The sequence below is a fragment of the Sinohyriopsis cumingii genome, chromosome 15, assembly GCF_028554795.1.
Source record: "Sinohyriopsis cumingii isolate HCF-2022 chromosome 15, ASM2855479v2, whole genome shotgun sequence".
Taxonomy (NCBI): Eukaryota; Metazoa; Mollusca; class Bivalvia; order Unionida; family Unionidae; genus Sinohyriopsis; species Sinohyriopsis cumingii.
This window is the reverse complement of record NC_142975.1, coordinates 128,624,168-128,649,788: the sequence shown is the minus strand read 5'-3', so window position 1 is coordinate 128,649,788 and position 25,621 is coordinate 128,624,168. Positions and strand designations below refer to the sequence as shown.

General features: G+C 32.5%; 1 protein-coding gene across 3 annotated transcripts; it reads left to right on the top strand.

Annotated features, from left to right (window-relative positions):
- Positions 1-330: 330 nt before the first annotated feature.
- LOC149782764 (transmembrane protein with metallophosphoesterase domain-like) lies at positions 331-24,925 on the top strand. 3 transcript variants are annotated; one of them, XM_089934257.1, is made up of 6 exons: positions 606-637; positions 1,266-1,328; positions 2,026-2,136; positions 13,298-13,457; positions 18,433-18,572; positions 22,760-24,925. In XM_089934257.1, exons 2-6 carry the CDS (start codon positions 1,307-1,309, stop codon positions 22,951-22,953), a joined length of 627 nt encoding a protein of 208 aa, XP_089790383.1. In that variant the 5' UTR covers positions 606-637; positions 1,266-1,306; the 3' UTR covers positions 22,954-24,925. The 3 variants fall into 3 exon arrangements, with proteins under 3 accessions (XP_089790381.1, XP_089790383.1, XP_089790384.1); XM_089934255.1 differs by having other exon boundaries at positions 331-1,328; XM_089934258.1 differs by lacking the exons at positions 606-637; positions 1,266-1,328; positions 2,026-2,136 and adding an exon at positions 4,487-4,705.
- Positions 24,926-25,621: the final 696 nt, after the last annotated feature.

Sequence of the window (25,621 nt, the reverse complement as noted above, 5' to 3'; positions counted from 1 at the left end):
TTGACATATTAGTTTCTCGATTTGTAAAGTCATGTGACTCGGGATATAAATGACCAGATCCAGGTCAAATTTTAGCAACGGCGCACTTTGGTCTCGTCTGTCAGCGGATTAAAGACATGGCGAATGCTATGCTCACGATTTCTGAGAAAATAAATCATAATCCTGTCAATTTCATGAAGGTATATCCACAGGGGCTCGTATCGTTACTTACAATCGACCGGTCATACATGTACTATATAATAAATACATAGTACATGTATGACCGGTCGATTGTAAGCAACGATACGAGCCCCTGTGGGTATATCTTGACGAAAGGTCGTTCAAGTTTGCTGGGTCGGCTAGCAAGCGGCTAACCCATGCCTACACCAAATGGTGTCGGCGAATTCCAACTTTTCGATAGGGAATGGACTCTGACCCTATACCCCAACATAAATGTCCAAATATCAAAAATGGGGTGACAAGGGTCAGAGGAAACTCGGACTACTCCGTGAGACACGCAAGCCTTCCGGGTCTTCGTTTACTGGGTCTGACTACAACACACGGTTTCGCGGTTTAAAAATAATATTAACCTAACTGTACTTTTCCGTGTTGTAAGCGGTGTATGTAAACAAACATGGAAGTTAAAGGAATGGTCAAAGTCTGTTTGGCAATTATTTTACCTCTTATTTTGATTTCATTCGTCACATTACAAGCATTCTGTGCCTATTATGGACATAAAACACGTGCTAGGTTAATGAGATTCGGCATAACATTGACGATTCAGACGTTTTTCATAGTTATTGGCATAGTAATTTGGAGAAACCTCTCCCACCTTTTTGACCGGTTTCATGTCGCTGGGTTAGCTTCCAGTTTTAGAAACACATCATCCGTATCAAAAGGATGGAGATTGGTTCTTTTCATGATTCTTGCCTCCGCAAATCTAAGTTATTTGTCATTTGTGTTTTTAATTGGAACTGAGCCATATACGATAACGATATTTTTCTTTCTTTCTTTTGGGTTTGTTGTTCAACTTTTTACTGGATTGGTTCTGTGCCACACAGTGCTACTAATTTTGAAACATTCTGTAAGACTAAAGTTTATGTCTGCGGAGAAAAGAGACAGAATTGTCGGATATATAGTTGTGGGTTATGCATTATTTGTTACTTTAGTTGGATTCTATAATGCAAACCAACCACCAACAATTAGGAAAGTGTCAGTTCCAATTTACCAACTCCCAAAGTCATTACATGGTTTGACAATCACAAATATACCTGATATTCATTTAGGTCCAACAGTTGGAAAGCATAAACTGGAAAGAATAATTCATATGGTGAATTATTTGCAGTCAGGTATGTAATTTGAAACAAGTCCAAGCCTCATTTATTCCAGATAGATATCCATTTCTCAGTATTATTTTTTTATTATGTCTTTTTCATGTGATCTATCATTTGATTAAGGTGAAAACTCATTTTAATTACATTGAATAAGTGGTAACAATATTATCATATGCCAACATGCTGTCCCCGTGCCATTACAAAAGTACACTTTCTTTAAGCATATATATCCAGAATTACATAAATACAGGTTGTAAAACTATTTGACTCATTTGCTTTTAAATACAGCATAACAAAAGATGGTCATTTAAAATAGAAACCATAGATAGTGGTGCCTGACTTCAGAAACAGCTAACTTATATTTTGATCATACTGCAGAAACCATTTACAACCTGGATAATTTTTTTGTTTGTTGTGGAAATGATAAAGCATGAAGTATTTGATGAAGTGAGACATTCAGTTGCAGGAGGTGTATCTAATAGGGTCAGAAGGAGATATTGCTATATGTAGAATGACTGAAAGTGATTAATGACTGGGTTCAGTACCATGTGTGAAAAAACTATGTTGTTTAGTATAAGCCTTAGGGTGTTGGCTTGCTGGGTAAAACTCCAGTGTTTTTTTAAGTTAAGTTTCTAAGTAAACCAATGCCATTAAAAAAAATATATATCTGTGGATTTCAGTGATTAATACTGATGCAGTTTATCACTTTCAGATATTGTAGCTATCTCGGGAGACCTTGTAGATGGGCAAGTTGATCAATTAGATGAAGCTGTAGAGCCAATACGATGGATATCTGCCAAGTATGGGGTGTATTTTGTTACAGGTAAAGTCTGTACCTGTATGTTTTTGAATTACAATCATAATTGAGCTAAATTAATCTGATTACTTATTTGTATAATTTATTTTTTTATTTTATTCATTGTAATCTTAAAGTTTCAAAATTATTATGACTTTTATGCTAAGTTTTCATCCCAAAACTGCATTCAGTTGTAAATTTACAATCAGTTTACAAAATTAAAGATGTACATGTACACAATAGCACATATATTTACAAGTTAAATATTTTAAATATGATGCTGAATAAGTACCACACTCAGTCTCTAAATAGAATACAAATTCTTGCATTAACATACATAATATGTGAAAATGTTGATTTTTAAAATACCATAAATTAGCAAATGTAACACGTGTCCAAGTATAACATGCACTCATGTATTACCTGCAGTTTTTCTATTCTGTTTAAGCAACAACAAAAATTAGATTACCTGCAGACATATATAACCCACTGGTTTTTGTGAAGAATAATAAATGACCAAAATCTGTGTTGGCTTCTTTTCATTATGTGCATAGTATAAAATATAAAGGTATGGTGAATAATTCTATCTGTTTATTGTGAACTGCAGCAGAACAGTTTCAACCAAACATGGTCAATTTATAATTAATTTCCTCACATTATGCCATCTCAAACACTCCATGATGGTGCCACATGCTCATTTTTGTTAAATGCACGACCAAAGGTGCATCTGTCCATTAATGGTGATTCAAAATAAATAAAATATTCACCTACCAGTAAATAATCTCCAGACGGCATGAACTACATACCTTTCAGTTTTGCAATAAACAGTAATCACACTGGCTAGTATTCACAATATATTTCTGGAAATGTGAAATTCTTCCAAAGTTGCTCGTCTATGTTAGCCCTGAATCTGATTATGACAACTGCAAATCGGTTCATTCTATGGCAGTTTAAGATTTCAGTAAACACAGCAACATTGCAGTTCTTCATAAATTAGAAAGTTATTAAAACTAAAGTTGCTGATTTTATTATGTGATCTTTTTTGGTTATTATATCATTTTTAAGCTTTGAAACATTTAGCTGAAATGTAAAACTACTGGTATATAAACAGCATTAGATTTGTACTGTATCAAACTTGGTGCATTGTTGAAATAGGAAATGAGTCTTTTAAAATATTACTACAACATGGCAATATGAGTAAAAATCAAATTTATAACACGTGAACATATATATATACCCTGCAGAGGTGTGTGTGGTAGGGAAAAACTTTGATAACCTGTTTATTATATGTGCTAATTTATGGTAATTGCCATAGTACAAAACTTTTATTGATTGTCAATTGTATGAACACAGTTGGATCATGAGATTTTTTTTTCTAAATACCTATGATAGTATATTCTGTACCTTGATTTTTGCTAGAATTTTACTTGTCAAATTTTGCCCTGAAAAATACCAGTAGGTTTGAATATTTATTGTACCATAAAAATCTGCTCTCCTGAATTTTCCACTCCAGATCTGGCTCCTTCTTAACTTTAGTCATTACCTAGTATTTTCTAGTATTCCTCTTTTTAATGATGAAGAGCAATTTATTAAAGAACAAAATATATCCATGAACTCAGTATATGTAGCATATGCATTCATACTATAGCGTGTATCACTTATGTCATATAACACACAACACATTGCTAATTGACATGAATATAGAGAAATGAATTGTGTTTGGTTGCTCAAAGGTTTCAGTATGTTATCAGACTAAAAACTGGTTCAGCAAAATCATAAATGAGAGAGAGAGAGGGAAATGTCAACTGATTGTTGTTTCAAGGCATCTGCCATTCATGCATGACACAGTGTAAGGTGCAAAATAACCAAGATTGTATTTATATCCAGGTTAACTATGACATTATCTCAGAAATAAAAATAATTGTATGAAAATACATTTACAGTCAGTGCAAATGACAATCTTTTCATAAGCATGGGTTACAAAAAGTATTATTAATGCAAGTTTTTTCTGTATATACTATTTACCCTGCACACATCAATGCACATTTGCATCAGTATTGATTACATATGGCAAACAAATAGAAGCCCAGGTGGTGAATAAAAACAAATGTCAGGGATCATTAAACTCATTGTTTGAATCAAAGTCGGCTGACCTAGGGAAGCCAGCTTTGGTTCCACTTTACCAGTATTCATGTAAATTTTTAAATTAAATTGAAACAGTGGAATTGTTTTTAAAGCGACACATTCTAGTGCTTCATGCATGGACATTAGCATCTCCAAGAAGATTTGGAGAAGAAAATAAAATCATTTGATAAATTTGTGAAGGCTAAAAGAGGAGATGATTTTGCAGGCAATAAGATCATTAACATGGATGAAACTCCATTGTAGTTTGATCTCATTACTGGATGGACTGTCAACAAGAAGGGGGTTAAAAGTGTGAGAATTCAAATAACTGGTGCAGATTTTAAAAAATCTAACTTTAATGCTTGCAGTTTCCACAGCAGGAGATATGTTGCCCCAATGATATTTTTTGTGGCATGAGGGAGCTAAAAAATATTCATGCACCAGAGGATGGATTGTACATGTGCTGGAGAAGGTTGGTTTATAAGATGATTCTGCAGTGGATTAAAGAGTTTTATCACAAGTAGACAGTTAATTTAAAAAAAAAAGAAAAAAAGTTTGAGTGCATTGTCTGATGTAATTGTTGAATGATTTAAAAGGTGTCCTGCAACTTGCAACTAAAAAACCCAAATGTATCCCAAAACATACAGTGCACAACAAATTACTTTTAAAAATGTATGGTGTCCCAATATATTAAGTAAATATGGTATACAAAAATCTGAGCATTGTAATTTCCATTTGTAGTTTTGGTGATGGCTAGTCCAGACCAGATTGTTTTTGGGTCACATAGATTTGATATAATGAATAATACCATTTATATTCATGTAAAGCGTGGTTTTTCATGAAATAATGAGCCAACATTTTCTATCTCGTTTGGAATTTGTTCTTATTTGATTTTGTGCGTGACTCTTTCTTCTGTTTGGTAATACAGTAATACAGTTTTGAAAGTAAGGTTCCTACATTTAAATACTCAAAATAAGCACGCGAATTGCTTTCAAGAAAAGACACTTTAACAATACCAGTGGGGCAACTTCTAAGGATAATATGCAATCTGGCCATCATTTCACAAACACAAATCATATGTCACTAGACTTAAGACATATGAGTGGCCAGTTTTAGGTTAGACTCATGGTACTTAATTTGATGATGACATGAAGGACAAGGACTGATTATGTATCACCATGAAAGTCCTGATGTGAAAACCATCCCTTGATGTGCATTGAAATGAGAACAGTATAAATCTAGATCATTTCATTGCACGAGGTACCAGCAAATTGGAATTAAGGATGTTATTGCATGATGTACCAGCAACTTGGAATTATTGATGTTATTGCATGATGTACCACCAACTTGGAATTATTGATGTTATTGCATGAGGTACCACCAAATTGGAATTAATGATGTTATTGCATGATGTACTAGAAAATCAGGATTGCTGATGTTATTTCATGATGTACCAGCATATCTGAGTTCTTGATGTTATTGTATGATGTACAGTATTCAGAAGTATTGATGTTATTGCATGATGTACAAGCAAATCAGAATTATTGATGTTATTGCATGATGTATCAGCAAATTGGAATTGTTGATGCTATTACATGATGTACCAGCAAATCAGAATCATTGATGTATTGCATGATATACCAGAATATTGGAACCATTGATGTTAATGCATGATGTACCAACATATTGGAATCATTGATGTTATTGCATAATGTACCAGCATATTGGAATCATTAACGTTATTGCATGATATACATGCATATTGGAATCATTGATGTTATTGCATGATTTACCAGCATATTGGAATCATTGATGTTATTGCATGATTTACCAGTATATTGGAATCATTGATATTATTGCATGATGTATCATATTGGAATCATTGATGTTGTTGCATGATTTACCAGTATATTGGAATCATATGTACCAGCATGTTGGAATTACTGATGTTATTGCATGATGTACCAGCAAATCAGAATTGTTACTGTTGATCATTTAAATTTAAAGTAATGGCTGATCTGGGTCAATGCTTTTAACATTTGGGCACAAAGTTAGTTATGATAATTCATCATAGACCACTGTTGTCAGATTTGTGGCTTCATGCTCATTATCTTGAGACTGATAAAGGTATTTGGCATTTTACAATGAATAGGGTTTTCATTTTACATCATGAAGAAAAACATGGTCATATTTTTAGATTTTAGACATTTATTTGTCTAGTAACTTCCACTGGACCTAATAACAACTGTTAATCAAGCATTGCTTGAAGATCCCACTGAATCATTGACCAGTTACATGTAAAGCCAGGCATAAATGAATGTGTAATCCACAGCTACTTGTAGCCCTTTGACACTGTAAATTCTGGGTCAAAGTCTTCAGAAAATGGGGGTCTTTATTTGCAGACTGGGGGTCCAGGTGTGAAAAGAGGGAGTTAAAATATGATATAAAATCATTACACTAAAGGGATTAACCATTTATTTTTTTTAAGGTTTGATAAAGTGTAAAATAAAAAAATGAAGTGTAAACTGTATGATCCACAGGTTTTGTTAGTTCATACTTTACTGAGCTTAAATAAACATGCAGACAACAGAGTAAGTAGAATTCTGTTACAAAAAATTCCATTAAATATATTCATCATGATCAGTATCCATAATTTACATATAGCCAATCAGAAAATGGTCAGGGGTTTTCTGGCAACTTGGCAAAAATTGACCTCTACTTGGTCAGTTATCATGGATACAGACTCTGTTAGACAGTTATATTATTGATAGCAATATAACACCATATTATATCCATTATGTTATTGATAGCAATAAAACACCATATTATATCCATTATATTATTGATAGCAATATAACACCACATTATATCCATTATATTATTGATAGCAATATAACACCATTATATATCCATGATATTATTGATAGCAATATAACACCATATTATATCCATTATATTATTGATAGCAATATAACACCATTATATATCCATGATATTATTGATAGCAATATAACACCATATTATATCCATTATGTTATTGATAGCAATAAAACACCATATTATATCCATTATATTATTGATAGCAATATAACACCATATTATATCCATTATATTATAAATAGCAATATAACACCATTATATATCCATGATATTATTGATAGCAATATAACACCATATTATATCCATTATATTATTGATAGAAATATAACACCATATTATATTCATTATGTTATTGATAGCAATATAACATCATATTATATCCATTATATTATTGTTAGTAATATAACACCATATTATATCCATTATATTATTGATAGCAATATAACACATTATATCCATGATATTATTGATATCAATATAACACCATATTATATCCATTATATTATTGATAGCAATTTAACACCATATTATGTCCATTATATTGATAGCAATATAACACCATATTATATCCATTATATTATTGATAGCAATATAACACCGTATTATATCCATGATATTATTGATATCAATATAATACCATATTATATCCATTATGTTATTGATAGCAATATAACACCATATTATATCCATTATATTATTGATAGCAATATAACACATTATATCCATTATATTTTTTGAAAAAAATTCATTATCTGGAGATGAAATAAAATAAAATATCTCAGGTCAAATGAAATCACAGCCCCACCTTCCCTCCATAAATGAAATGGCTGGTACCTTATAACAGATGAATTTGCTATGTACTGTAACTTACTCGGATGAATAAGTTAACTCTATAGCTGGCACCCTGTGAAAGACATTGTGACATTATAGAGCTGTTTGATTAAAAAAGGAAGTGTTGACACTAAAGCCTATAATTTACCGGCAACATTGATGATTTAATAGGTAGGGAATACCAAGACAAGATATTTACCGGCAACACTGATGATTTAATAGGCAGGGAATACCAAGACAAGATATTTACCGGCAACACTGATGATTTAATAGGCAGAGAATACCAAGACAAGATATTTGTCACAGAGGGCCAGTAGATATAAAACACACTTTCTCAACAAACAAACAAAGTATTTAGTAGACTTGAGAAATTTTAAAGTCCAAAATTGGTTCATAAATTGGAATTTGGACAATATCCTTCACAGTATAGCCAATTTGGCCAAAGGATCATAAATGTATTTATAATACAGTATTCATAATTAGTTTGTGACAAGTACAATTTTTTTGTAAATATAATAATAATTATTTGAATTATTTTGTCAATAAATTGAACATGTGGTGTTAATAACATTCAGTTTTTAACAAGATTACTTTGGAATTTCCATACATTCCTTGCTGATGGAATTTAGAGAAGTACCAGTACAATGAAAAAGTACTGTAGTTCATACCACCAGAACAAAATACAGTGGTAAATTGGCACACCGGTAATACCGCACACCTCTAAAATTGAATATCATCATTCACAGCATTTTTTTACACTGTGCACAGGAGCTCAAACTCAGTACATATAGAATAGAAATAGATAGGTCATTACAAATTCTGTAAGTCAGCACATAATATATATAGACGTGTCATTAAGGCTTTTGTAAGTGTTTGTGTGTGTGTGATTTGGATTTTTTACATAGCTTTAACACTTTTTCAGTCATATCACTATGATGTATGCAGTGTGACAGTTTATAGTGCAGTCTAGCACTGGGGCATCATGCCGCAGACATGTAGCATGATGTCCCACCCAGTCACATTATCCTGACACCAGGCAGACCAGTCCTAACACTAACCTCTTAATGCTGAGCGCCTTGCGAGGCAGCTGTTAGTACCGTTTTTGGAAGTATTTGGTATGACTCAGCCGGCGATTGATCTTACTACCTTCCACATCTAAAATGGATGCTCTAACCACTAGGCCACCAGAACGGTTCTTTTGTATGTCAATAATTGCAGGATACATATAGATTGGTCATTGACCCTGGTGGCCTAGTGGTTAGAGCATCCACCTTGGATGCGGAAAGCCGTTGGTTCTATCCTTGGCTGAGTCATACCAAAGACATATAAAAATGGTACTAACAGCTGCCTCACTTGGTGCTCAGCATTTTAATTTAAGAGGTTAGTGTTAGGACAGGTCGGCATGGTGTCAGGATAATGTGACTGGTTGGGACATCATGCTACATGTCTGCAGCATGATGCCCCAGTGCTAGACATCACTATAAACTGCCATAATGCAGACATCGTAGTGATATGACTGAAAAAATTGTTAAAGCTATGTTAAAAATCCAAATCACACACAGACACAGATTGGTCATTAAGGCCTCTGAACGTCAGAAATTACAGGATACCTATAGATAGGTCATTAAGGCTCCTGTAAGTCAGTAATTACCAGATAAATGTAATTTGTTTATTAAGGCTTCTCTAAGTCTGTAATTACAGGATAAATGTTGATTGGTTGTTAAGGCTTCTGTAAGTCAGTAATTACAGGATAAAGGTAGATTGGTTATTAAGGCTTCAAGTCAATAATTACAGGATAAATATAGATAGTTCATTTAAGCATCTGTTAAGTCTGTAGTTACTTAATATGTAGATATGTCATTAAGGCTTCTGTAACTCCATAATTACAGAATACCCTTAGATGGGTCATTTAAGCATGATCAAGTCAGTAATTATTGAATACATTTAGATGGGTCATTTAAGCATGGTCAAGTCAGTAATTATTGAATACATTTAGATGGGTCATTTAAGCATGATCAAGTCAGTAATTATTGAATACATTTAGATGGGTCATATAAGCATGATCAAGTCAGTAATTATTGAATGCATTTAGATTGGTCATTTAAGCATGATCAAGTCAATAATTATTGAATACATTTAGATGGGTCATATAAGCATGATCAAGTCAGTAATTATTGAATACATTTAGATGGGTCATTTAAGCATGATCAAGTCAGTAATTATTGAATACATTTAGATGGGTCATATAAGCATGATCAAGTCAGTAATTATTGAATACATTTAGATGGGTCATTTAAGCATGATCAAGTCAGTAATTATTGAATACATTTAGATGGGTCATATAAGCATGATCAAGTCAGTAATTATTGAATGCATTTAGATCGGTCATTTAAACATGATCAAGTCAATAATTATTGAATACATTTAGATGGGTCATTTAAGCATGATCAAGTCAGTAATTATTGAATACATTTAGATGGGTCATTTAAGCATGATCAAGTCAGTAATTATTGAATACATTTAGATGGGTCATATAAGCATGATCAAGTCAGTAATTATTGAATACATTTAGATGGGTCATTTAAGCATGGTCAAGTCAGTAATTATTGAATACATTTAGATGGGTCATATAAGCATGATCAAGTCAGTAATTATTGAATGCATTTAGATCGGTCATTTAAGCATGATCAAGTCAATAATTATTGAATACATTTAGATGGGTCATTTAAGCATGGTCAAGTCAGTAATTATTGAATACATTTAGATGGGTCATTTAAGCATGATCAAGTCAGTAATTATTGAATACATTTAGATGGGTCATATAAGCATGATCAAGTCAGTAATTATTGAATGCATTTAGATTGGTCATTTAAGCATGATCAAGTCAATAATTATTGAATACATTTAGATGGGTCATATAAGCATGATCAAGTCAGTAATTATTGAATGCATTTAGATCAGTCATTTAAGCATGATCAAGTCAATAATTATTGAATACATTTAGATGGGTCATTTAAGCATGATCAAGTCAGTAATTATTGAATACATTTAGATGGGTCATTTAAGCATAATCAAGTCAATAATTATTGAATACATTTAGATGGGTCATTTAAGCATGGTCAAGTCAGTAATTATTGAATGCATTTAGATCGGTCATTTATGCATGATCAAGTCAGTAATTATTGAATACATTTAGATGGGTCATTTAAGCATGATTTAGTCAGCAATTATTGAATACATTTAGATCAGTCATTTAAGCTTCTGTAAGATAGTAAGTCAGTTATTATCTAATACATATTGATTTGTCGTTAAGGCTTCTGTAAAGATATTTAACACTAAAGTATATGATCTTGATGCTAACTTACCGTTTTTAGACTGGTTAACAATACAATATAAATGCTTAAATATTTAGTAGTTAAGGAGGCCAGACTTGTACTTATCTATGAACTAGTCTCCTCCTAATTATTCAATTGCAGTATCTAATAAAGTGAAAGATTTTCTTGTGGACATGAAATACATACATAAGCTGCACTTATTACATTGTAGAATTTTCACAAAAATTGGGTTCCAAGGACAGTTTTCTAAAATGCAAAGTTTTAAAAATTAGGTAGGGAAAACTACTAATGTATACAAGTTTGCTTTGCAATGACCATGACAAAAACAAGTAGTAGAGTATGATAAGAGAATGATCCACATGTAGCTTGCAGTGACCTTGACAAACAGACTAGGATATGATTCAGTAATAACAACATCATCATGAACAGATTTGATAATGGTTTGGTTAAAACATATCAGTAAAAAAGTTAATTCAAGTTTATGGCTTCTCAGTTGGATAAGACATTTTCTCCCAGAAAGGCGCAGAAAACTATTGTAGAACAGTACATACAAGCCTACTTAGATTACTGTAATACAGTGTAGGGTAATTCAAATAATAATACTACCCTACTTAGATTACTGTAATACAGTATAGGGTAATTCAAATGATAATACAACCCTACTTAGATTACTGTAATACAGTATAGGGTAATTCAAATGATAATACAACCCTACTTAGATTACTGTAATACAGTATAGGGTAATTCAAATGATAATACAACCCTATTTAGATTACTGTAATATAGTATAGGGTAATTCAAATGATAATACAACCCTACTTAGATTACTGTAATAAAGTATAGGGTAATTCAAATGATAATACAACCCTACTTAGATTACTGTAATACAGTATAGGGTAATTCAAATGATAATACAACCCTACTTACATTACTGTAATATAGTATAGGGTAATTCAAATGATGATACAATCCTACTTAGATTACTGTAATACAGTATAGGGTAATTCAAATGATAAAACATTGCAAAGCTTGCACATCTTCAAAACAGCATTCAGGCTAATGTCAATCCAAACAGAAAGCAAGGAAAATTAAGCTGGTAAGGTAAAAATATTACCTGTTAAAAACTGAATCTGGTTGTGTAAAGCCTAATTAATTTACAGGATATTCAATAATAGTGCTCTTGAATATTTACAATCACTACTGCAATTTAGGCTACCTGGTAATACTCCCCACCTGCAATCCCAAACCAAATAAGGAATTATTCAAAAAAAGGTTTCCAATAATCCGGAAATTTGCTCTGGAATAGTATTCCAGTTGAGATTAGAAATGCCCAGTCTGTTTCCTTCTTCCAAATCCAATATATCCAGTGGCTTCAGATATGCTGTTAAAATCAGAATGAAAACAACTGTATTTGTATTAATAAATGCCTCTGGGCATCATTAAATATACTACTCATCTATTTTGTCACTAATTTCATATTGCATGTATATTGACTGTGTGTTCAATATGTATGGTCAAGTATCCATCTGGTGAAAGGAAAGAAAGTAGATATAATGTGTCTATACATGTAAATGCTACTATGTATAGGTATGCATGTGTGTGTATGTATGCATGTGTGTATATATATGCACGTGTGTGTATACATGTGCATTTGTATATAAATATGTTCCTTTCTATGAGGGCCTCAAGATAGATTAGGTCTTCAGCTAATTGTGTTACCCTCTTTAAATAAAGTCATTATTATTATTATTATGAGAGAGATTCACAAGTAGCCTGCAATGACTTTGACAAACAAATAGCAAGGTGTGATAAGAGAATGACTCACTTGTAGCTTGCAATGACCTTGACAAACAAATAGCAGGGTGTCATAAGAGAATGACTCTGCTGTAGCTTGCAATGACCTTGAGAAACAAATAGATGTCATAAGAGAATGATTCACATGTATCTTGCAATAACCTTGATAAACAAATAGTAGGAGTATGAAATGAAATAAATTAATGTAAATGACATTTTTTCAGGGAATCATGAATACTACTCAATGGATATAGAAAACTGGATACCGAAGCTTAAGACTTTGGGAGTGGAAGTACTGCACAACTCCAACACCAATATACCAAAGAATTCCAAAGAGCAGATATGTTTAGCTGGTGTGGATGACCCAACAGCAGATAATTTCAGGTACTTTTAGTCTTGCATGGTTGGCGTTAAAACTTTTTAATCAAGTCAGATTGTGACAATGATTAACTTATTACCTTTTGGCAAATGAGATAGTCTTTGATTAGGAAAACTACCAAATATAAATTAACCAATTAACATTGTTCACCTGAATAAATTAACTATAGTGCCTGTAAAAACAATTTTTAATTCCTGCATGACTTGCATCATTTGTTATTATGAAAAGTTACAGAAAAGAAAAAATCCTATTGTTTTAGAGGTCTTTTGAATTGAAATCTCAGTTCTGTCATTAGATTTAATTGAGCAATTTACTTGAGCTAAGGCAGTCACTTCCTGCTTGTATTTGAATTAACTGTAGCATTTTTACCATTTGCATTTTGTCTGGAAATTATTACATTACTAAATCACTAACATCCATTGATGAAAAATAGGTTAGAAATCTTCATTGTGTCTTTCTTTGTTTGTTTACCAAACCCATGTTAATGGAAATGCAAAACACAAATTCTGATTCAGTAATAACAACATCATCATGAACAGACTTGATAAAGGTTTGGTTAAAACATTATTTTGAACAGTTGGTTCTACATGCAGATCATGAGTTTTTTTTGTGAAGTTATTTTCTGACTATTTCATCTTTTTTTTTTTACAACACTCATTAAATATGCAGTTATTGATCTTTTATGTATATTTGATTTAATTTATATTTGATTTGATTTATTTGTTTGTTAGTTTTAATTTTTTAAATTTTTTTTATATTCCATTACATGCTATTGTAATGTAATTTTATTTACTGGATTTGACATTTTATCAGAAATTCAGTTCGATCTCTTTTTCGTTAACACCTAAAATTAGAACTTTGTATCTTAATGCTGATCTTGTTCCTGACCTTGATTCAGAATTAGTAAGAGTTGAAGTAAACAACTTTTTAAATTTTTTTTAATTCATTCTTAGTGTAGGATTTATAGAGTGAAATCGAGGTTGTACTGGGAGTATGTGACTTTAGACATGTAAATAGCCTATATTTCAAAATTCTGGTTTTACCGGAATTGCGCAGTAGTCAGATTTAATAGTGATGTTTTGAGAAACAATTTCAGTTGGGCTTTTAAACACTTAGATATCAAGGTGTTGCTTTTGTTGTGACCAGTTTGAGTTGAAATTTTATTTTATGGAATTATTATTTTCCCTGGGAATATTTATGTGCTCATACAGAATTCTTGGACAAAGACATTCACTGAAATTTTATTCAGAATTCAAAAGTGGAATATTATTTTCTGTGGTTTAAGAAAGAACTGTTGACACATCAGTACTACACTGACTATAGCATACATCATTGCCTCCCATTTTGGATTTTCGTCGGGACTCCAACTTAGATTTATTAGAACATTTTATCACTAGGACTTCTAATTTTTAATTCTTGGATTATTCTTTGATTATTTTTGGATTTGTTGCCTTGTTTTTGTAGGTAAATTAATTATTCATTAAATTTTTACAAAGCTTATTGTCCTCACTTTTTTCTTGTTACTATTTATGAGAGCCTAAACACGCAACATATCTTTGTATTTAAACAACACTCAGTGAATATTTAAGTATTCATCTGTGTAATATGAAGCAAGTTGAAGTATCTGGTAGAACTTTTTATTATATGCTCATTTTTTTCCCCGTTAACTTTACATTGTCAGAATCGTTCCGTATTCCCCGATACTGAACGCGCGCGACAATACACATATAGCATTCACATGAATAAAGGAACTACTTTCTGTTGTAAACAAACAATGACGCAGATGCACGTTTGATTTGGAAACAAATCATATACACTCGCATAAGAGGCTCTTTACGTTGTGGTTGTTTAAATTTGTTTCTGAATGAACTAAAACATGTTTCGTGGACTGCAATAAAACCAAGCTGTTTTGGCACATTCCGCATTGATACAATCTTACAGATTTAGGCTAGCTACATTATATAAACGACCAAAGATTAGGTCCTTACAAATAACATAAAAGTGACAAGGCATATACTGTCTTCTTTATCTGGTGATAAGAATGGCAAAATAAAATATACTTACAGTTTTACATCCTGAATTTCCTCAAAATGTTTTTCTTAATTCTGCAAACTTAATTACATGAGCCATGTCATAGGTTTTCAATCTGGATTACACATTTCGAAATTGTGCTGTAATTTCGATGATAAGTGTAATTGCATCCTCCTTACTGCACTCAAAATGAAATAAGCATTAAATTCCATAGCGTCTTTTTGATAATTGCAATTGAAATACTTAATATTTTTCCCACGTTATGATTTCAAACATTCAATGACAGAAACAGAAACACATTTGCAGATGTAAACACACTTCTCCCTTGCCACTTCAGTCCGATGCATTTCATGTATAATTTGCACAGATGAATCCAGTCCAAAATCACAAACTTTATGAAACAAAATACCAAAATATATTCATTCCAGATCAAATAGAAAAGTTGTTGCAGTGCGCATTCATTCATAATATGACTGCAAATTTCAATTTTAACTAGACACACCATTTTCTTTCGAAAGTTATGTTGAGCGTGCAACTAAGTTCAAATTTATCTGGGCAGAGTTATGTGCGCATTAATAATGATGTCATTGTGTAATGACAAATCTGGGCTTGTGTATTTAGTTTGGAATACGCATTCATTCATTTACATTGTTTTTTGTAGTGTATTTTGTTTATATAATTAAACCTTAGGCAGAATAAAAAAATGAGCATATAATAAAAAGGTTACTGCATTTGTATGGGAAAATATGAACTTGTTTTGTCGGAAGGATATACTGCACTCACAAGTTCGTGCAGTATTCCATCCAAAAACTCGTTTATATTTTCCCATACAAATGCAGTAACCTATAAATACTGTATACAGTGTGGTATAATAAATACTCTCTAACTTTTGTTATGATGTGGATACTGTGTCAGTACTGTATACAGTACTATATACAGTATAGTACAGTACATACAGTATAACACATACTATCCAAACTTTGTCACATTTCATGATGTGGATACTGTGTCAGTACTACATACAGTAATATAAATTATTTATTACTATATACAGTGTAGTACAAAACATGTCCAAACCTTGTCACACATCACAATGTGGATTGTAATACAATGCAATGTGGATATCAGTAAGGTACACATAACATATTTACGTCTGATGTTTTCAGTTTTTATTAGTGATATAATATAGAAACTGAAGATAAATGTATAGAATATATATATATATATATATATATATATATATATATATATATATATATATATATATATATATATATATATATATATATATATTGTACACACACACTCGGATTTAAATACATCCAAACATCAGGTAAATTATTTTTATTAAATTATAAATGTAATATTTTAAATAGCATTTGAGTTCTGCCATTAATGCGTGCAGTTTAAGATGGAAATTTGTCTAATGTATCACATCTGTATTACATCACTTTGTTTGTGCTCATGCCTGTACTTGAATTCTGTCTGATCCATTCATAGGTCACAAATTTCATTTTTGTTTAATACATCTTGAAGGACTTCTTGGATTAATACCATTGCTATGACATGTAATATTAATAGTACCTGGGTCAGGTTTGATTTCCACCTACATGTATTTCAGTCAAAATTTAAACGAGTCATAACTCCTTATTGACTTAGACATTTAGCTTGGCTTGAGGAGTTTATTTCTGTTTAATACATTTTGAAGGACTTTATGTAATGAAACTGTTATGTATATTTGATTTATGATTGATTTAATTTAATTGTCTGTTTGTAAGTTTTACATTTTTTTATTTTTAATTTCATTACATGTCAATGTAATGTAATTGTGTTTACTAGGAATTTGATATTTTCCAGAAAATTCAGTTTGACCTGAATCTTTTCATAAATACCTAATAATAGAAACAGTTTTTATTTTTGACATAATTTCCAACCTTGATTCAGAAATCAGACAAGTAATCAACTTTCTATTTTTATTCTCGAGTAAAATGATTGGTTTTTATCAAGGTCATATGTGATGTTAGATTGTAAACAGCCCTATTTCACAATTCCTGGTTTTCTGAAATTATGAGGTAGTTAGATTTATTAGTGATGTTTAGAGAGATATTTCTCGCTTTGGGCTGATGTCAAGGTGTTCGTTTGTTTGTGACCAGTTTGGAGTTATATTTTAATTTTTAGTCTGATTATTTGGATTCTATAAGATTAATTCTTTTTTCTGGAAATATTTGAGTGCTCATACAGAATTCTTGGACAAAGACATTTAATTAAATTTTATTCGGAAATTCAAATGCCAGAATATTATTGTTTGTGAATCATCAAAGAACTGTAGACACTTCAACACCATATATGTCGTCACCTCCATTTTGGATTTTTCATCAGGACTTGAACACGGATTTCATTAGAACATTTCATTACTAGGACTTCTAAAATTTAATTTGTGGATTATTTTTGGATTTGGTTCTTAAAACCATAAGTTCTTTTTCAATTTTTACAGTGTTTTCCAACGAAATAAATTATTTGATAAATTTTTCAAAGCTTGTTGTTTTCACTCTTTTTTTTGTTACTGTTTATTAGAGCCTAAACATGTAACATAAGAGAAACTAAAGTTTTGGAATGGGCCTAACCATCAAGAAACCATGTCAAAATATAACATTTTATAGCTCAAAATTGAATTGAGTTATAGACCTTGTTTAGTTTTGGAGTTAGCCCTTGCACCATGAAGGTAAGATTTTTTTGAATGATTCATTGTTGGCAGGGGCATCTGCATCAACTGGACACATCTTTTGTTAGGATCATACTTTCCCTTTTCATTATGAATAATGACAAAAACTAAATTAATTGATGTACGATAACGTGTATACATATAGCTATTTGTATTTAAACATCTGTTGTACCTTTCCATATACATGTATTGAATGGAACATGGGTACAGTGTAAATTCAATTTTAGGTATGAAAACCATGGGATGCAGTTGAGCAAGGCCCTTGAATCATGTGATAAGAATCAACCAATCATTCTCCTAGCTCATCAACCTAAGGTTGGGAAAATAGCTTTGGAGTCACAACATCGGGTGGATCTTGTACTTGCTGGTAGGAAATGTTACATTTAACTACTGAATATAACTTGTGCTTTGTAGTTATTTTATATACATGCAGGTTCTGTTAACAGCCATAATTTCCGACTACATGGTGTTTGTGGATCCCTATAATAATTGCATTGGTTTTTCCATCCGTCCATGTACCAGCAATTTAATTTCTGCAAGATAACATTGCAGTTACCAGAGATCTTTGAATTTCAGCTAAATATGGCATGCTTGCTTCATACTGATGATGTCCAAGATGAGTTTGATTTTCATCTATCTACTTCCATGAGATAAATTTTCAGTATTAAATATTAATTAGTAGAGTGATGGCCCCTGACTGCTCATTGTATCAAACTGTCATAAGGGAAATAATAACAGGCACCAGTAGATTCCAGCTTTGCACTGATGATCTTATGCTTGACATTCACTGCCACGATTGTATTATTAATTTGTAGCTCACATGGCCACAAAGCCAAGTGAGAAATTGGTGTGGCCATTCATCTGTGTGTGTTGTTTATGAACAACTGCTATTTGCACATGTTTCTCAAACTATGCGATCCCTATTTCAACCAAACTTTGCTGGGCATCCAGGAAGTAAGGAGTTTCAGGTTTGTACAAATTATGCAGATCTGCAGCCAAATAGTGCCACTGTTACTAAAAATAGAAAAACCTTTAAAATGTCTTCTTCCTCTAAGCTGCTGAATGGAATTTGACCAAATTTGATAGAACGTATCCTTGCTTGAGAATCTTTCAGTTTTTTTCACCAATGATTCAGATCTGCCATCCAAAATAGATGCCACCAATAAAAATGGACAAGAAAGTACAAATAGAAATTTTTTAAAATGATTTCTTCTCTTAAAACTCAAAGCAGAAATTTACCAAAGTTTGGTCTAAAACATCTTGACATGAAAACGTTTCAAGATTTTAAAATGATACTGATCCATCATCAAATATGGCTGTCATTGCAAAAAAATAAAAAACATCCAGTTTTAGCCACCATGGTGGTAAGATCTTCAGAATATTGATCAGACCTTCAATATGGTCACCACTGTAGCCACCTCGTAGACATGGACTTTCTACCTATGACTTCTTACAATATCTAGCTGGTTCTAAAAGTAATTGAGAATGGTGCTGATCACATGTTCAATATGGCCACCAATGTTGCCATCTTGTAGACATGGCCTTTGTACCGAAGAGTTCTTACAAATATCTAGCTGGTCCTACCGGTAACTGAGAATGGTACTGATCAGACTGCCATTTTGATGGCCATGATGGTCATCCTGAAAATCTTGTTATAGCTACTTCTTCTGAATTGACAGTCATAGTGGCTTTTACTCCAAGACATCATTTGATATGCAGCTGGTCCTAAATGAAAATAGTACTGATCAGACCTTCAGTATGGCCACCATGGTAGCCATCTTGAAAATTTTCTTGTTGCTATTTCTGCATAACAGTTGGTCATACAGACATGGGGTTTTCACTTAAGAATTCTTTTGGTATCTAATTTGTACGAAATGAAAATGGTGCTGATCAGATCTCCAACACAACAGCCATCATAACTGTCTTGAAAATCATGTTAGGGGCCATGCATTTAGTATGTATGCAACAATCTGACAAAGCTTGACCCCTCCCTGTACAGATGCATACTTTTTTACACACCCCACCTGTGTACATACACTTGATGCAACCCCCACCCCCACCCCAAATTCTATAGAACAGCCTATATTTAATCCATGCAGAAATGATCAAGGATTAGTAATATTAACATGTTTAATAAAACAGATAGTCCACTGATGTTGAATATCTGGCTACATCAAAGAAATAAGCTACTAACTTTAAAAAGTTTGTCTAGTCTCCTCAAAAATTCAAATGCCTACTGAACCCAGTCAAACAGGTTACATATTAGACAAATTATTATAAAGGTTTCATCCCCACCCCCATTTCATATGCTTACGTACATTATCAGTAGACCCCCCACCCCCATGCAAGGATATGCAAGTATATACCCCCTCCATGCTTACATACTAAATGGATGGCCCTTTATAGATTTTCTTTTACGGATATTCATAGAGGCAAAGGGTTTTCACAAAAAGACTTCTTGGTCCTAAATAAAAGTGGTGCTATAAGACTTCCAACATGATGTCCATCCAGAAAATTACGTTATCACTACATTTAGGGATTGTTGTATTGACTTTAGTTTTCACTAAACACTTCTCCTTGTCAACATGATTATTCCAAATCCAACCGCTCCAGTGGCCTAGTGGTTAGAGTGTCTGCCTCTGATGCTGGAGGTCGCAGGTTCTAACACCGGCCAAATAATACCAAAGACTGATAAAAATGGTTCTAACAGCTGCCTCACTAGGTGCTCAGCATTAAGAGGTTAGTGTTAGGTCTGGTTGGCCTGGTGTCAGTATATTCTGACTGGGTAGGAGATGATGCTACATGTCTGCAACACTGCAGACATTGTAGCGATATGACAAAAAAAATTGTTAAAGCTATGTAAAAAAATCTAAATCACATATACATAAGCCAAATCCACCTAAAGTAGACCATATGTGTGTGTGTATTAGTATGCATACAATTTTCAAGCAGTTTTTAGTTATAAAATTTTGGTCAACAGTGGACTTGAAGATTTTAATCAAAGACACATCTGGTTGTGCAGATCTTTTGGAGTACTGTAGTTTTAATCAGTTTTAGAAAATAAAGTGTAATAGAGATTTATGTGCCTTTTTAATGATTACTAAAGCTGATATTTTCTAATGCTATCCTTGCTGCAGTATGGACATTATACGATACAAATAATAAACCACTTCTATTAACTATTAATACATAGCTTCTCACTTTTATAAGCCTGCCATAAGGCAAAGCATATCGTGCTATGATGATGTCTTTCCATCTGTCTATGTGTTCATTCATTTTCTGTTTTGTTTCCTCTCAACTGGATTTCTTTCTTGTACAGTTACCAGACTTTGTAAATAGCTTGCATTTGGTGCAACATTATTATTTTGAAATGAAAGTTTTGGCACCAAAAACTATTGGGGGAAATAACAGATTTGAACATGAACTATTTATATTTATAGATCCCCATCTCAACAGAGAAGGGTATATAGTATTCCTTGTGTCCATCCTTCCATCCATCCATCATGCAATCTCATTAGTGCAAGTAATGTCCCAGTTTGTTCACTGCCAAGAAACTACATAAACATCATGGTCATCACCTTCATATGTGCATGTTTACAAATCAATTTGCTCCCAACTTTTTAATTATTAAATTATTATGCACTTTGTTTTGTAGCTTAGTGCAGTGTGTGGGGTGGTTTCTTTAACAGTAGTCCTGTGGTAGTTTATGGATTGCCTTGAAACTTTGTAATTATGGTCATCACATGAAGATGTGCCTTTTGACATCACTGTGCTTCTGCAATGTTTAGGAGTTAGTACCCATTCTGTATAGCAGACATAGGTAGTGCATGACATAATTTTTTCAACATAATTAGACTTAAAGATTTGATTGGATCATCAAGGCAGTGTATGACACAATTTTGTGCACATTGCTGGTCTTAAAGATTTGAATGGAACACAGTGAAATGTTATGACCATCACTTGAAGATGTACATTTTGACAAATAACAGCATTTGCAACTTTTGTTGGAGATATGCATTTGTTTCGATTATAGACTCACCTCCATGGGATTGGGGAGAGGCAGGGATTACATTCTTGTGAGCAAGTTGTTCACCACTTTCTAGTTTTTAAATATATTTTTTATTTTAGTGTTATTCACATAATTTAAATCATTTAACTTTTAATATAATGAAGATTATTTTTGTTAAATGTTTATGCAATTTGATTCACTTATATTTCAGTTTAACTTCATTCACCCTATATTATTAAGGTGGACAGTTAACTTTAGAAAGTTTAAAGTTATATAATAAAATAATAACTGACTTTAGATTATGGTTGATAGAAGAATAAAATTAATATTCACTGGGGCCCTAGGACACGGTGAATATAACTTTCCTGGGTTGATAAATTCTTTGTATCAGTTTCATCAGAAGTCAATAACTGTTTGTTAACAGTTTTCATACGGTAACTACATCTAGCAATCGGTAAATTTATAATCAATTCCTAAAAGATGTATTTTGTTTGATGGTGTGTCTAGCATACATTCATGAGTTGTTGTATGTTTGTCAATTCTAGGTCACACCCATGGAGGACAGATGTTTCCTGTAACCATCGGAGCTTACTTATTTAACCCATACTATGCTGGATTATATCGCCATGGAGACCATAGCCATATTTACGTTTCTACTGGGGCAGCATACTGGGGTTTTCCAATACGATTCGGAACCACAAGTGAAATCACCCAGATTACTTTGGTTGCTGAAAACTAGTGGAATCTGCAACATGAATATTAATTTGTTAATAGAAAATTCCATACTTAATGAGAACAGAAATATCCATAATTAATGGGAACAGAAAAATCCATTCTTCTATTCCTATTTACATAGTGTTCAAGTAACATGTCGAGAATGTTTAATTTCAGTAAGACAAAATAATACTTGAAAACTTCTGGAAGTCCTTGAAAACTCTTTTTAAAAAACCTCAGGAGCTGCAAAAACATGTTTCAAGATAAAGGACATAGAGTTTTGTTAAGAAAACATTTAAATTTGTTTCTAAGGTTTTGTGAAAAGTTCATTCCAAAGAATATCAACAAAGTAACAAAGTGATATTTTGTTTTTGGCAGTGGTGTTCAAAATAGTTCATCTTGAGGGCCCCATGTGGCATTAGTTTATTATAACCGAGTTCCCACATAAAGTGTATTATTATTATCATTAATTATTTATAATTCCCCAGTCCAATCTCTTAAGGTCAAATATGGAGAAGTCTTTAAAATTTAAATTGTTCCTGCTTTTTGTAGATCATTCTGAGTGTTTAGATTAAACTACATTTCTCCTGTAAAATGTATTCCAACAGAATTCCCCAAATTTTTCACTGCTCCGATGGCCTAATGGTTACAGCATCCACCTCAGATGCGGGGAGTTTGCGGGTTTGAGCCCCAGCCAAATCACACCAAAGACTTATGAAAATGTTCAAACAGCTGCCTCACTAGGTGTTAAGCATTAAGAGTTTTGTGATAGATTGGTCAACCTGGTGTCAGGATAATGTGACTGGGTGGGACATGATGCTACATGTCTGCAGCATGATGCCCCATTGCTAGACATCACTAAAAACTGCCACTGCTGACATCATAGTGAAATGATTGAAAAATTGTTAAAACTACGTTGAAAATACGAATCTCACACACACACACACACACACTCCCCAAATTTCTGCTAAAATTAGGGGTCAAATTATCCCAAATTACCTACTGGATAACCTCATTGGACTAAGGCACCCTTTACTATTGTGCAAGTCGATTTAAATTGAGTTGCAAATGTATAAGTGTATAGATAGCACGGTTATTTCAAGTAAAAATAGCAGATTTTTGTTACAACCATGTTTTCCTCCAATTAGTTTTTGACTGAAGAAAGATGCAAACAAATGGAGATTCACCAATTATACTTTGTCAAAGCAGGAAGTATTTTAATTTGTTTTGGCAAGCATATTATTAGTAATTATCACATTCTTCTAAACAATGAAACGGAGTTGAGACACCTTATGTAGACAGTTTTTGGGGGAAAATGGGACAGCAAGAAAGAAAGAATATTGAAATTGACGACATCCCTTTTAATAGGGCACAGAAATTTAAACTTCAGACATCTTCTTTAAACCTATGCTGCACATATGCATTGCAGTGCAGTTTACTTTCATCATTATTTTCCATCATTGTCATCATGTGGTGTTTTTTTTTTTCTTCATCTGTTGATGACCATATTGACTGGGTGCAGAATTAGTAATTTCAGTTCCTTAAACTTCTACAGGATGACTGTTCATTTCATAACTTACTGATAATTCCGTTCACTATAATCTCTATGCTGGTGGTTTCTTTGCTTCAGTTATGCATTATTTCTGCATATATATTGGGAGGCATGTAATATATGTGCTAACTTTAGTGAGGGTCAAACTTTTCAATGCAGTTATTCATAAATGATGAAGTAGAAGTGAAAAAAAGAGATGAATATGGGGTTTTCAGGTATGGAAGATAATTTTAAACAGATTCCTCCTTATTTGACCTTTAAACATGTTAAGACCATAAATGAACAAGTACTTGATGCAGATGATATTAAAAAAAACAATGTCAAAGGATTTGGCATACTTTTTCCAAGTAAATACTCCATTAAAAAGATGTTAGAAATGTTAATATTGTAATGAACTATTTTAATATTTTACTGCCTATTTATAAAATGTTTATCAATGAAGAAAGCTTTGATTATATCAATTCCAAAGAGTCGGGTCTCCAGGTATGATTACAACATTCCAAGAACTTGTGTTAACTATGCAAAAATATATTGTGCTAATTTTTTATTGAGATTTTTAACAAAAATAACTTAAGATGTATAGATGTTTTCACTGAGACTGTGCAATAGGTAATTTATTTACCAGAAATGTATTATATATGCAGTTAAGTTTATTATCCCAGCATTTTACCATGGTTGTATTGTGATACCATTCTTCTGTGTATCTTTCCCTTGGTCTGTCCATCCATCTGTCCACAACTGTATCTCCTCATAAACCACAAGGTAAAAATGACCACACTTATACAAAGACTGCCTAATGTGGAAATCATATTGTTCAGGGGTATAATTTTTGGCATCTTTCTTTTTGATTAAAGAGATGATGGGGGGGGGGCAGAGGTCATATATACAAAATTTGTAATGTCCCTTCTTTTCTTTTTCGCCTAACTTTGAATTCCATTCATAGCTGGAGGAGACATTTCATAAATCTGGGTCAGTACCTGGGTAGTATTTGTAATTAAAGGGGGGGGGATTTGTTATGAATTTATGAGTGTGATCAACATAAGTTCTGTCCAAGAAAACTTAAAATTCCTTTTTATAAATATTATTTTCCACTGTTGTACGTTAAGTTTTAAAAAAAATTAAGGAGGTAGATTTGGTGGTG